The 14,982-nt window shown below is 40.2% G+C and overlaps 2 protein-coding genes across 2 annotated transcripts; both read right to left on the minus strand.

Annotated features, from left to right (window-relative positions):
* Nucleotides 1-3,209: 3,209 nt before the first annotated feature.
* Nucleotides 3,210-4,595, minus strand: LOC146645736 (P2Y purinoceptor 1-like). The gene has a single exon (XM_085393872.1). It carries the CDS (start codon nt 4,593-4,595, stop codon nt 3,594-3,596), a length of 1,002 nt encoding a protein of 333 aa, XP_085249998.1. The 3' UTR covers nt 3,210-3,593.
* A 5,961-nt stretch (nt 4,596-10,556) lies between these two features.
* Nucleotides 10,557-11,737, minus strand: LOC146645737 (P2Y purinoceptor 1-like). The gene has a single exon (XM_085394037.1). The coding sequence runs from the start codon at nt 11,735-11,737 to the stop codon at nt 10,724-10,726; it is 1,014 nt and encodes a 337-aa protein (XP_085250163.1). The 3' UTR covers nt 10,557-10,723.
* Between the last annotated feature and the right edge of the window lie 3,245 nt (nt 11,738-14,982).

Consider the following 14,982-nt stretch of genomic DNA (forward strand, 5'->3'; position numbering starts at 1 on the left):
GTGGTTATGTTTAGTTCATGTCTAATCTCCATGTTTCCTGTTTTACTTTGAAAGTCTGTATTCAATGTCAGTGTGTTCAGTTTCACCTGTCCTGTCGTTATGGTTCATGTGTGTCAGCTGTGTTCCCATGTGTGACCACTTCCCCTGATCATCCCTCATGTGTATTTAGTCTCTGTGTTTCATGTAGTCTGTGTCGCGTCGTCTGTGTTCCCACCCCCTGTGTTCCGTATCTCCAGCCATAGCTTTTCCTTAGTTTATGTCCAGTTTAGGTTTCTGTTTGAACTATTACTCTTATACTGCCCTCACTCTGGTTTGTTCTGTTCATCAGCCATAATAAAAGGCCCGCTTTTGTTTAATCCACTCCTGTATCTTCGCTTGTGTTCGCACCTGGGTCCACCACACACATTTCCGCACGGTCTGCCTCCGCAGATCATGACAGAAGCAACTAGTTGTGAACAAGTCCACATTAAGGAAGTCAGACTTGAATTTTGAAATAAAATTATACCAAACTTTTTTTTAGAGAATTTGGCTATATTCCATTCAACACAGTGCAAATGGCTTGAATACGAAAAACACAAAAGCCACAAAAAGGTCCCAAGACCATTTATGGGTTAAAACCCTTGATGCAACAACAATCTGGCAGCAAAAGGGAAGCACAAGTTGGTCTAAAAACATTGACTTAAACGCTTTTCACTGATGAGGAAATGAGAAACCAGTGTCACAGCTGAAGCCTGTGAAAAACAGAAGATGTATGTAGTATTATTTATTGTATTGTCTTATTACTTGTCATTTCTGTTTGTTGAAAAAACAAAAAACAAAACAAAAAAAAAGACCCAACTATTTATTATATTATTTATTATTTTTGTTTCTTTTCACTCCGGACCGTGTGTACATAATTTCGTTCCACCTCATGTTAACATGTGATGCAAATGACAAATAAAGCTCCTTGAATCCTTGAATACGTGTTTGAACGATTACTTCTTCACCTGTGACACTGCAGTGACTGGCGAGAGATAACAATCTAATTACAGAGACCTGCATAAAGCAGTTAAAGTGGTAACTGGAGCGCCAGGTGCAGCGCTAGGAGTCAGTATACCATGGTCCACACCCTGTGTTTGATTTTGTTTCACTTTTTTTTCTTGAGGCTGGTTAGTTTCATGTTGACTGGTTAAGTTTAAGCACAAAAATCTCCCTGATTACTCTTAGTTAGACAACCAAAGGCAAATATACCAACAAACAGTTTTTTAGTGTTTCACTACTGGAAAAGGGTTCATGTTTAGTCCACTTTTATTTGTATGAATTTTTACTTTCAATATTTCTGCATTGAATAAAGGTTTATTATCAACTGCTTACAAAACTGACAGTAACACAGTTTTGTAAATGAGGGTCACAATTAGTACAAAAAAAAAGATATTTTCTATGTCTGGTTGGATAGCCATCACCAATTTGTCAGTCTGTGTCTCGAATTCCCACAGGATCATAGCTCGGTTGTTTAATGTACGCAGTTGTCGTAGTCATAGCCTGTGCTGGAAAACTGGGGTGCAACATCATGATAACAGCTTTGATTGGCAGCTGTAGTTATGTAAAAGCTATGCCCCATGCACAGATGGACACTTCTTCCTTGTTTGAGCACAAATGCTGTTAATCATTCTGTGATTCTTGAAATGCACTACACCATACACACTCTGGTGTGTAATTTAAGAAATAAGTGATTTCTAAAAGTAAATACTCTACTATAAACATGAGGTTGACAGTAGTGAATCACCCACTGCATGAGTATGTGAGTGGGCTGAGCAGCTCCTTTAGTCAGAGACTGAAACACCCTCGCTGCAGGAAGGAGCGCTTTCGCAGATCATTCATCCCAACAGCAGTTAGACTCTATAACTCCTCAATCACAATGTCATAAGTCACTGGACACTGTGAACATCCACGGTCACCACTTCATGCATATAATGGACCTTCCATGTGTACGGACATGTGCAGGTATATATGTCTGTATACGTATACATATGTATATTTAGTGTGTACATGTGTGTGTGTACATGTCTATAAATAGGAATAGTAGTGGTACAATAGCTATATCAAGCTATATAGTTTATGTCTTCCATATTTCCAACCATATCCATAATCACATACTGTGTATGCTACCATTGTATATAGTGTATTATCTTACTTTTTTCACTGATTGTACTTATTTGTATTTTTGTATTTCCTTCTGATATCTGTACCTGAGCTGAGGTGACACAAAAATTTCCCCGTTGTGGGATCAATAAAGTCTTGTCTTGTCTTGTCTTATCTTATGATTGAAACAAAAGGTTAAAGTCTCCCTCTGGTTGGGGTTTAAATCTGAAAGCAAAAGTTCTCTGAAAGCATGATGGAAGTTTCTAAAAATGACTTCATTAATCTCATGCAAACGTACACTTATCTGGAAAAGCCGTGACATTCTACAGAACATTAATATGATTAACTTCCGAGATTAGAGTTGTCAAGGAATGAAATACTTAGAACATATATTAGAATGAACAGACTTTATTCCATTTGACAGTTGTACAGTATGGGATTAACAAGAAATTAATTAAAATAAATTAAATTAAGGTTTTTAATTTTAAACTGACCAATAAAAAAAGGAAAACAAAACAGAGGTTGCCACTACAAAATACATGGAATATACATCTGAACTCTGTGTCAGCAATAAACACAATAAACTTTACAGGCTTGAAGGTAGATTGAGTGTGAAGTGTGTGTATAAAAGTATGTATGTAGACCTTTTTGTTAAAAGTGTTATTTAAAAAAAACAAACAAACAAAAAAACCAGAATAATAGTTAAAAGAATGATATAAAATGAATTACATGATGCAGTCTTTAAACTCAGCTGTGCTTGAGAAAGCCAAAGTCAATACTGACAATACAACATCTGACAATACTGCCAGACCAGCTGCCTGAGCTGAGCAGGGAAATCCTTTACAAGGAATAAAACCAGGGGAGTCCAAACACTATCCAGACACACAAGACCACAACTTATCTGATGAGGACCAAAAACTCCCTCATCCCAATCTGGACTCATCCTTCATTTTGACAAAACTCTTGAATGAAGGCTGAGTTTCTTGAAAAGTGCAAAAAATACAGTAATAGCACTAATATGAAATAAATTATACTAATCTGCCAGAGCTCTGTCCTGATCTATCATTAAAGTGAAAGTTGTTGTTGTAAGAGGTTTGAATAATGCAATTTTCAAGAATTAAATTACATTTTTTTCAAATACATAACATCATTATTTAAAGGCTAATAGCTAGTGAAGCTAATACAGAGCAATAACAAGGAATAACAATGACATCTTGCATACAAGATAAGGAGAATGAGTTTTAAAGCAAAAGAGTAAATGCATTCCACCAGGTTTTAGTCATTCACAGAATACAAGGCAATAGAATAGGAAACAAAACATAGACAAAGGTATATATACATATTTGTCTAAACACTTGTGCCAAAACTGTTATCCAGAAAAAGTGAGTGATAATTAAGAGAATGAAGCACATTGTAGTACATAAAGCAGTCTTTAACTTACTTACTTTTGCATGCAAAGTCATTATTTACTGTTAAGATATTGCTCTGTTTGCAGTTTGTGCCACAGGAACACTGACATAGTTTGACACAAACAAACGAGTAAATGTCTGACGAAACCGCTGAAGCAGCTGTTGGAGCTGAGCAGGAATATCCAGGACATGGAGGTAAACCAGGGGGTTCAAAACACTATTCAGACACACAAGACCACGACTGATCTGATGAGCACAGAACACTCCCTTATCCCATGATGGATACTTCTTGTTGGTTGAAAAAAGTACTCTTGAATAAAGGCTGAGGTTCTTAAAAATATGATAGGGGATGTAACAGACCGAGAAGAGCAAAATCAAAATGAACATCAACTTTAAGCTTCTTTGTTTCACCACCTTATTAATGGTATTTTTGCGGCAGAGAACAAGAGTCACATGTCCATAGCAGCCAAGAAAAATAAAGAAAGGCATAACAAACCCAGTGAGAGTCCAGCCAACACTGTATTTCAGGTAATCCTCCACATACTCGTTAGAGGTGGTATGGTAGCATTTTTCAGTTCTATTTGGTGAGTTTTTGGGAAAGAGCACGTCTGGAAGACTTTGAGCACTCACCAACAGCCAAACCATGACTGAGATAGCCACAGAGGTACGGACAGTGATCCTTCTCTTTGCTTTCAGTGGATGGACAATAGCCAGGTACCTGTTCACACTTATACAAGTGAGGAATCCAATGCTACCGTATAAATTCAAGTTGAAGCAGAATCTTGTGATCTTGCAGAAGGCATCTCCAAATATCCATTTATTCTTCATAAAGTAGTAGGCTGTTAAAAATGGAAGTGTTGGCAGTAATAAAAAATTGGCAATTCCAAGGTTCAGAAGAAAAACATTAATGTGTCCAAGACTTTTCCATTTCTGAAGCAGAGACTTCAGTCCGCATACATTAGCTCCCAGACCAATGATGAACACAAAGGTATAAATAGCAGGCAGAGTTATCTGTTCATAGACTGAACGAAACCATTCAGTCATATTCATTCTGTCTCCTAACATGTTGTCCACAAAAAGCTAAAACATAAGACCAGATGTACATGTTCTTCCTGCTTGTGACCCTGCAAGTTTGAGATACGTGTGCAAAATCTCATGCATCCATTTCCTTGCTTGTTCACAAGAACAGCTTGTTATTGTCTTTTGAAAATAATAAAATTGTGTGTGTTAGAGTTGATTTTTTTTAGATTGTCATTTGTGCTAAGATATATATAACCATTGCTTGTATGTGTTTTGATAAAATGTTTCTTCCATATTAGGTTCCCTACATAAGATGTAGGAAGCTGTCTTGTTGCTACAAGTTTCAATCGTATCTTTAGAAACCACAAGTTCCTGTTTTTAAAAATAGTCGGACTGCTAACTTCTGTTTTTGTATAGAGCGATTTGAGAAGAGATCGCGCCATGTATGGTGTGACAGGAGATGGCACACACACACACACACTTGCTCATATATGCTTGCCTTAACTGTTATGTGGTTAACTGAACTGTGTGTAGCTGCTTTTTATTAATAAAAGGAGCCATAAGGGAAGTCAGGTTTGAAGCTAACTGAGTTCACATGAAGGATGAATAATTCTAAGACCCTGGCCGGACTTCCCTTGCAAGTGAAACAACAAAGAGCGCTGTGTTGTCTTGCTTTGTTTGCAGTTTGTTGGTCTCTGTTTCAGTGGGGTTTGTTTGAATAAACCCAATAGTGCGGTGTTTTGTCTGTGTTTTTCTGTGTCTCCTTTTTCGCATAGGTAGGCGTGTGCAGCAATTCACCAAACCTGGCACACCTGTCATTCATTAGACACTTAGCGTTCTTAAGGAGCTGCCCGACAGGGCTCTAGTGTCGCAGTATTGTCCTTTCTGGAGTGCCTCTAAACCGGCCCGGTTGCCTACTGGAGCTTGTGGATTTATTTTGCTTGTGACTGAATGGAGTTTTGTTTCCTCCCCAGGATTTTTGCCTCTCTGTTTCTCTGTTTAGCCTCGTCTGGTTCGTTTCCTTCCAGAGGTTTTTGCAGACAGTATCAAGTAAGCTCTACACCTCTCTCTATAAATTCTGGTTTATGTTTGTTCTCGGTTTTGGGCAAGACCCTCCTAATTCTCATGTTCCTCTCCCCTTAGATCGAGTGCGTTACTAGTGTGTGTTTCGTCCCCTGGACGTCCTGGCTCCACGTTACCATTTACATTCTGTTGCAAATACATTGTTTCTGAAATTCGCCCTCCACTGTTTTTTTTTTTTTTTTTGTCTGTCCCATTTGGTTCTTTAGCCGTCAGAATTGTTGTCTGAAGGCCAAAAAGGATACCCAATGGATTTACTTTACCAAGTGAATCATCATGGCCTTGCCGTATTGGTCCATTTGATCGACCTTTGTTATTATTATTTATGTTATTTTATTTTCAGTTCTTACAGACGGGACAGACATGACTAGGGGATAGGAAAGGGAGAAAGAAAGATGAAGGAAAAGAAAAACAGAGGGGAAGAGGGACAGTGAGAAAGGGCACTTAAAAAGAGAAAGCGAGAGAGAAAAAAACTCCTGGATCACCCGTTGAGAGAAAAAGAAGAGAAAACAAGAAAAAAAAGAGAGCAACACAACACCATCGCATTAATCTAGCTAAGTGTAAACAGCAGTAAATACTAAATATTGAATGTTGTGGTGCAGCACGCAGGACCGACAGCGCACAATGTGCTTTGAGGTAGCAGCCAAGAAAGGTGTAGTTTATGTCTATGGACAGTGAACACCCGTGTGCACACCTGTGTGGATCAGCGTGCTTGTATTCAAAAGGTTTCCCCATGTAATGGTCTGCTAGAGGGTGTAGGGAGCCATAGCCCCGTCCCCCAGGGCATGAAGCAGGAATGGAGGAGATCCAGATGCCAGACATCCAGAGGCCCCAGAGTGCGAGAGCCCAAGGAGGACCACTGGAGGGGCAACCGTGCCACCCTCCTGGGAAGAGCTGAGGAGAGCCCCAGACGAGAGGTCACCCAGCAGCCACAGAGCAGAAGACAGAGGGGGCTGCACTGGTGTGCCCGCCGGCTCTGCCGGTAGCCAGCTGTGCCAGAGTGAACCAAGCCGCAGGCCCAGAGCCCGGAGACCCGAGGGCTCCCTACGCCCTGGAAGAGGCCTGACCGACCAACAGGCGCCAGGCCCTGCCAAGTAGCCACCGGGAGTGAGCTGGTACATACCTGAGCGCCCAGCCCCGGACACCAAGAACCACCAACGCACCGACCCCTGAGGGCATCAGCCACCGGCAGGGAGTGTGGTGAGGGGAGATAGGCCTCCATACTTTGGAGGGCCTGGAAGTTCCCAGAGAGGTGCAGTCTAAGACCCGACCTGACATTAGACACAGACAAACAGGCATGCATTCCCACCCTCATGCACACATATACAAATACTCAGCCAACATAATAATAATGGATTGGATTTGAGTTTTAATAAAGCTCAAGGCACCCAAAGCGCTTTACAATGCCACTATTCATTCACTCTCGCATTCACACACTGGTGGAGGCAGCTACGGTTGTAGCCACAGCTGCCCTGGGGCAGACTGACAGAAGCGAGACTGCCATATTGCGCCATCAGCCCCTCTGGCCAACACCAGTAGGTAGTAGGGTAAAGTGTCTTGCCCAAGGACACAACGACCAGGATAGAGAGGCCGGGGATCGAACCGGCGACCTTCCGGTTACAGATGCGCTTCCCAATCCCCTGAGCCACGGTTGCCACATAGACACCAATGGACATTGTACACACAATCACACTCCCCAAACATACTCTATACCCCGGGTCCAGGTACCCTCGCCCCCAGAGGGGGAAACGGCACCTAGACCCAGGAGATGTTACCCTTTCCCCTGGGGTGGAGGAAAGCAGACCGCCCCGGCTCCGCAGCAGTAGGGAGGCCCCGCATCCCAGATCCCAATCGGACGGCCAACACCTCCTCCCAGAGGTGGGGTTGAAGAGACAAACCGTCCTCTGGACACCGTTAACGTGCCCACCCTCATGGCCCTATATGTATGTGTTATGTGGATGTCTAAGTTGTGGAATAAAATTGAGGCACAGGTGGCCAGAAGGGGACGAGGGGGGGATGCCTCCCCTGCACCCTGGTGACACATCTGCACCCCAAGGCCCTACTTGTGTGGGTAGGTGTGGTGGAGCGGGAAGAGGGAGGCAGTCGGGGATGGGGAGGAAAAGAAGGTAGGGGCAAGAAGCCCCTCCCTGGCGCCAGCTGATCCCAGTAGGCACCCCTGTCCTCTGACACCCACCAAGCCAAGGGGGCCCAGGCCCATCCAGACCGGGGCCTACGGCAGCAGCACCGCTAAGCCCCACAGGACCCGGGGAAGCCCACCCAACCCCACCGCAGAGGAAACTTTACCCACCCCATCATTCAATCATCTCCCAGACTACACAGGACAATAGAGACCCAGGTTGAGTTTATTCTCCACCTCTCCTATGTCTCTTTAATAAAGTTCCTTCATCGCAACTCTGTGTCTTCGTGTGTTCTGCTCTCTGAGTCCACTCGCATTTTCTCATAACACTGATTTATTTACTTCAACTATTAATTAATTAGTTAATCACTGATTGTTAGAAGACAACTAACAGTAGCCACGATTAAGACTAAAGTCTGGGAGGTGTCCTTTAGATCTAAAGATAATATTAATTACTTTTTATGTATTTCCAAATAATATATCATGATTGTGTTCAACTTATTTACAAAGGGCATATTTTATACAGTGTTTAAATACAGCCTATAGAAAGGTTTAGCTTTGAGCTCAGGTACACTGAAGAAAAAATCAAAATTATCTTTATCATAGTAATTTTTTTTTAAAACTAGGCTATTGTTAGGTCTGTACTCGCAGGCCTTTGTAGCTCAGAGACATCCCCATGAACGAAGCAAGACAATCAGAGTTCAGTCCATTTTAACTTGCGAGACAGTCTCTGGATCCCGTCAATCGTCATTCCCCGAGGGGAGTTCAGACGGTATCTTACTGGCCTGGCTTCAAATTCACGTTCCAGGGCTTTCTTCAGGCGCCCCAGGCATCCTGGCTGTCGACAGATTTTGGTGTGTCCTCACCCTCTTCGGTGGGGGCGATTTTGGGCTCCGGTTTAAAGGACCAAATAAATGTTAGGTCTGCGTTCGCAGGCCTTGCTAGCTCAGACACTTATCCCATTGGACAAAGCAAGACAATCAGGGCTCAATCCATTTTGACTTGCAAGCGAAGCCAGTCGGATCAGGATCTTGGAGCTGAATGCTCCTCTCTTGATCCGAGCCAGCTCCAAAAAATCAGCATCCTCTCACAGCCTTTTATTCAGTGACAATAGTTACACAAACACCTCGTTGTAAAACCCATATGGTGTGTCATGAAAGCAAAGACACTGTGTGTGTGTGTGTGTGTGTGCGTGCGTGCGTGCGTGCGTGCGTGCGTGCGTGTGTGTGTGCGTGCGTGCGTGAATTCCTGGTGGTCATAAAAGGATCGTCTCCCCTCACTCTGTATATGGCTGAACCTCTTTAATGATCCACCATATACAAGCATAGGTGAGCCCATAAATGGCAGGAAGTAAACATTCCTTACCAAATAAGCAAACCAGAATCTTACATAAAATGTGCCTGCAGTTAAACACTATAGCTAATAGCTTCCCTCACCATCCTAGATGTAGAGGAGGGACAGAAAAATGTTTGAACATGCTGTTCAGGACAAGGTTTACAGTTTACAGGATAACATGATACCTCTTTAGCAGTCCCCAGTAATGAGCTATGCTAATTATTAATGACAAATCTTATATGCAGTAGATAACAACTGGTAAATATTGAAAAGTTCATTCATAATGGCCATGAAATGTGCATCAGAGGAATCCACCTAAATTTCACAGTGGCTCGTATGGCAGACAGGAAATCCAAAGGTTTTCTACAGAACACAGAGCTACAAGCTGGCACATGACAGAACAAAAACAAGTTAAATCTTTCACAGGAACTTAAAGGTTAAGAAGAACCATGATTATGTTGTAGAAACTGGAAGTTTGGATGTTATTAGAACAGAAGATAATGAAACAATCTGGTGAACAAAATGACAAATGAAGCAACAGCCCTTTATACCAGCTATGGCAAATATGGTCAGTGAAGGTCGCTTTAAATCTGAGGATGTATGCTTCCAATATTTTGCACAACAATTCTTAAATGTCCAAGATTTTAAACTGACCAATAACAAAAAAGAAAACAAAACAGAGGTTGCAACAACAAAATACATGGACTATACATCTGGACTGTGTGTCAGCAATAAACACAATAAACTTTACAGGCTTGAAGGTAGATTGAGTGTGAAGTGTGTGTATAAAAGTATGTATGTAGACCCTTTTGTTAAATGTGTTATTAAAAAAACAACAACAGAATAATAGTTAAAAGAATGATATAAAATGAATTACATGATGCAGTCTTTAAACTCAGCTGTGCTTGAGAAAGCCAAAGTCAATACTGACAATACAACATCTGACAATACTGCCAGACCAGCTGCCTGAGCTGAGCAGGGAAATCCTTTACAAGGAATAAAACCAGGGGAGTCCAAACACTATCCAGACACACAAGACCACAACTTATCTGATGAGGACCAAAAACTCCCTCATCCCAATCTGGACTCATCCTCCATTTTGACAAAACTCTTGAATAAAGGCTGAGTTTCTTGAAAAGTGCAAAAAATACAGTAATAGCACTAATATGAAATAAATTATACTAATCTGCCAGAGCTCTGTCCTGATCTATCATTAAAGTGAAAGTTGTTGTTGTAAGGAGTTTGAATAATGCAATTTTCAAGGATTAAATTACATTTATTTCAGATCCATAATATCATCAGCTAAATGCTAATAGCTAGTGAAGCTAATACAGAGCAATAACAAGGAATAACAATGACATCTTGCATACATGATAAGGAGAATGAGTTTTAAAGCAAAAGAGTAAATGCATTCCACCAGGTTTTAGTCATTCACAGAATACAAGGCAATAGAATAGGAAACAAAAGATACATAAAGGTATATATATATTTGTCTAAACACTTGTGCTGTTAGAAGAACTGTTAGAAGAAGGGGAGTGATAATTAAGAGAATGAAACACATTGTAGTACATAAAGCAGTCTTTAACTTACTTACTTTTGCATGTAAAGTCATTAATCACTGTTAATATATTGCTCTGTTTGCAGTTTGTGCCACAGGAACACTGACATAGTTTGACACAAACAAACGAGTAAATGTCTGACGAAACTGCTGAAGCAGCTGTTGGAGCTGAGCAGGAATATCCATGACATGGAGGTAAACCAGGGGGTTCAAAACACTATTCAGACACACAAGACCACGACTGATCTGATGAGCACAGAAGACTCCTTTATCCCATTTTGGACGCATCCTGTATTTTATCAAAACTCTTGAATAAAGACTGAGGTTCTTAAAAATATGGTAGGGGATGTAACAAACTGAGAAGAGCAAGATCAAAATGAACAACAACCTTAAGCTTCTTTGTTTCACCACCTTATTAATGGTATTTTTGCGGCAGAGAACAAGAGTCACATGTCCATAGCAGCCAAGTAAGATAAGGAGTGGCATAACAAACCCAGTCAATGTCCAACCCACACTGTATTTCAGGTAATTCTCAACATACTCTGTAGAGGTGGTATGGTGACATTTTTCAGTTCTATTTGTATGAGTGTTGTTTGCAGAGGTTTTTGGGTAGAACATATCTGGAAGACTTTGAACACTCACCAACAGCCAAACCAAAACTGAGATAGCCACAGAGAGAGTGACGGTTATTTTTCCCATCACCCTCATCGGATGGACAATAGCCAGGTACCTGTACACACTTATACAGGTGAGGAATCCAATGCTGCCGTATAAATTCAAGTTGAAGCAGAATCTTGTGATCTTGCAGAAAGCATCTCCAAATATCCATTTATTCCTCATAAAATAGTAGGCTGACAAAAATGGGAGAGTTGGCAAGAACAAAAAATTAGCAACTCCAAGGTTCAGAAGAAACACATTAATGTGTCCAAGAATTTTCCATTTCTGAAGCAAGGACCTCACTGCCCATCCGTTAGCTCCCAGACCAATGAGAAAAACAAAGGTGTAAACAGCAGGCAGAGTTACATGTTCATAGTTAGAACGAAAGAAGGAAGTTTCATTAGTTGCTATTCCTGACATGTTGTCCACACAACCTCTCTCCTTTGTAGCAGAATTAAAAGTGAAAGAAGTGAAGGGACAGCAAGTGTATCTGTTGTTGCTTGAGTTTGTTTAACAGGTCTGAACCTTTGGAATGTGGCCTTCTGTTCCTGTGGCCTTTTGCTTCCTATAAACCTTATCTTTATTCCTGTAATTGTAGCCCGTCACTCCATCATGGGTGTAACTTTGTGCTGAACATGGGGGGGGGGATTATTATATTCCATGTTTCAGTTTAATCTGCTTTAGGGTTTTGTTCTTAGATTTTGTGTCTTGTTCCCTCGTCTTTAGTGTAAGTTTAGTTCAGCGTCAAGTCTGCGTCTTTGTGAATTGCTTCCTGTTTTATTTTGATGGTCTCAGTCCTATGTCAGTGGATTCAGTTTTACTTCCCCGTGTCTTTTCAGCCCTAATTTCTCCCAGCTGTGTCTCCCTCCGGTTTCCCATGCCCTGATTATTACTCTGTGTATATAAGCCTGTGTTTTCCTTTGCTCACTGTCGCTTTGTGCCCTCAGAATTGCATGTGTGTTCTTGTTTAGCGTTCTCAGTTTGGTTTATGTTTTGTTTCATGCCAGCAGTAATGCTGAGATTCTTTGAGTTTGCCATTGAGTCTCCACAAGTCCCGCGATTGGGTCTTCCATCTCTGCCTGCCCGCACACAGAGCCCTGTTTCTTTTTGCATTTTATTTTCTTCAACTCATCTCATGCATCTAACTCCTGGCTTGTTCACAAAGACTGTTGATTATTTTATCTTTTTAAAAACACGAAAACATCAGCGTGGATACCTTTTTTTATCTTTTGTTGTTTAAGTAATGAAGTAACAGTACTTTATGACATATAAAATAAAATACAGAAAATAAAGGCAAACATGTGTGGCTTTGCACTTCCTAAAGGCAATGAAAACAGTAACACAAAACAAAAAACAAACAAAAATAAAACAACATCAGAACATATCACCAATAATGTATAGATAGGCTTGTGTGAATAAAAAGGGTTTAAGTTTGTTTTTGAATAAACGCACAAATCTTATGTCAGCAGGCAGCTTGTTCCAAAGAACAAAACCACAATGACTGAAAGCACTCTTAGTAGACTGAGATCTATTTCCGGGAACAGGTAAAACATCTGAATCTGATCCTTGAGAGGTCTGACTGAGCTGTAGACAGTGAGCAAGTCAGAGATGTACTGGGAATGATGGTACAGCCCCCACAGAGTCCTGATCTCAACATCATTGAGTGTGTCTGAGATACATGAAGAGACAGAAAGATGTCACAAGACCAACTGGGGCAAGGAGCCTCTACTATACTACATGATATTATGATATTGCCCTTCTCTCCTTTTGGGTGGCAATACTTTCTTCTTAAAGTTATTTATTTTTTTCTGTACTGTTGTGGGATCTTTACCTTACAATATAAAACACCTTGAGGCAACTGTTGGTATTGTGTTCATTTTTTGTTTAATTTCCAATCATGTAAACAATATACAGAAGTTTATTTAGGAAGGAAAAGAAAAAAATGCTATACAAAACAAAGCAAAAATACAATAAACATATTTCTATTATAATTTAGATACTACATAAAGTACAAGTTATTGGCTGATAGATTATTTGAATATGTACCACTTCTAGCTACTATGTAACACCATGATTTTTACATGGAAATTAAAGGATCTTTACTTATGTATCCCACCTTTATTTATTTATTGCATTTGGCAGGAGGTGCTGTAATCATGCTACAGTAGTTAATTTCAAGGATCACAAGATATTTCAGGGTCATCTGATCCAGCCCTAACTATATGCTTTAGCAAAAAGGAAAGTTTTAAGCCTAATCTTAAAAGTAGAGATAGTGTCTGTCTCCTGAATCCAAACTGGAAGCTGGTTCCACAGAAGAGGGGCCTGAAAACTGAAGGCTCTGCCTCCCATTCTACTTTTAAATACTCTAGGAAAAACAAGTAAGCCTGCAGTGCGAGAGCGAAGTGCTCTAATGGGGTGATATGGTACTACAGGGTCATTCAGATAAGATGGGGCCTGATTATTTAAGACCTTGTATGTGAGGAGCAGTTTATTGTGCTGAAACACAGCAAAAGAGTTCTGTGTTACTGACGGCTTCCATTACAATAACTGGCCTGCGTTACTTTTGTCAGGGATTATTTTGCCTGTCACCCGTTTGTCTGAGCCGCCACTGCCACCTACTGCCGAAACTAAATATCGCCCTAATATCACATCAGGTGGGAGCAAATGAGCTTTTTGCTCTGTGCTGATGCAAACTATTGTAACAACAAAAACAAAAACAAAAAAATGGTGTGAGAAAAAAAGGATTCTATTTTTCCCAAACTTTTTTCACATGTTTGCTGTTATCAGTACATTTCTTTTGTACTACTAGTATACTTATCCCTGAGTAACAATTATGGTTACACATACTAATGACATCTGTTCCATGAAACATTTCCCACACTATGTTACATTCAGCAAATTAAAACTCATAGTAGAAGCTAATCATGATTCATGTTGTGCCAAGTAATTTTTCTTCCTCAAGGTTAATGAACAAGTTACTATGAATTTTCAACTGTAACCAGACTCAATATTTGGACAACAATACACTAAATTTGTTTACATATTAAGGCACTTTTACAGATGGTCATCACCATCATATGTTCAGCCACACCATTCTGTCCATTGTCTTTTGGTGGTGTGTTTGCTCTATTGTGCTTGTCACAATGTTCATGTTAACCCTCTGGGGTCCAGGGTATAATTGGCCGTTTTTCACTAATTTGGATTTTACCTCTATATTTTACTTTTAAAAACTGTTTATCTTGCTGTCCATGGTATCATTATTTTCAGCACAACCTCAAATATCAGAAATTTGAGTTATTTTTTTCATTTTGACATACTATATTAGAACAATTGATCTAAATTCAGACAAAGAAAAATACAAATCAGAGTAGAAAAAAGTTATATTTTTTACTGTAAAAACCACAAACATGTTTAAAACGAAACATTTTCATAACTTGAAATGCAAATAGAAATGGTACATTTCTGAAAATTATTCACAAGTTTTTCAAACAAAGTTATATGGTACTATTTACCTAAAATGCAGCCATGGCCTCAGGAGTTTTTTATATAACCATTTAAAACTATTTACAAAACAATCAGGTGTTTTGCATCAAATAAGAATTTGTGTCCACTATAAGACAGAGGAGAACACCACAGGCCTAAACCCTGCAGGTCTGACAACAGGA

This window comes from Rhamphochromis longiceps, linkage group LG20 (genome assembly GCF_057381845.1).
Source record: "Rhamphochromis longiceps isolate RC_006_pf linkage group LG20, R_longiceps_female_GT1.1, whole genome shotgun sequence".
Classification (NCBI taxonomy): domain Eukaryota; kingdom Metazoa; phylum Chordata; class Actinopteri; order Cichliformes; family Cichlidae; genus Rhamphochromis; species Rhamphochromis longiceps.

Bases quoted from the DNA above. Each gene is read 5' to 3' on its own strand.
- LOC146645736 (XM_085393872.1), bottom strand. From the start codon at position 4,595: ATGTTAGGAGACAGAATGAATATGACTGAATGGTTTCGTTCAGTCTAT.
- LOC146645737 (XM_085394037.1), bottom strand. From the start codon at position 11,737: ATGTCAGGAATAGCAACTAATGAAACTTCCTTCTTTCGTTCTAACTAT.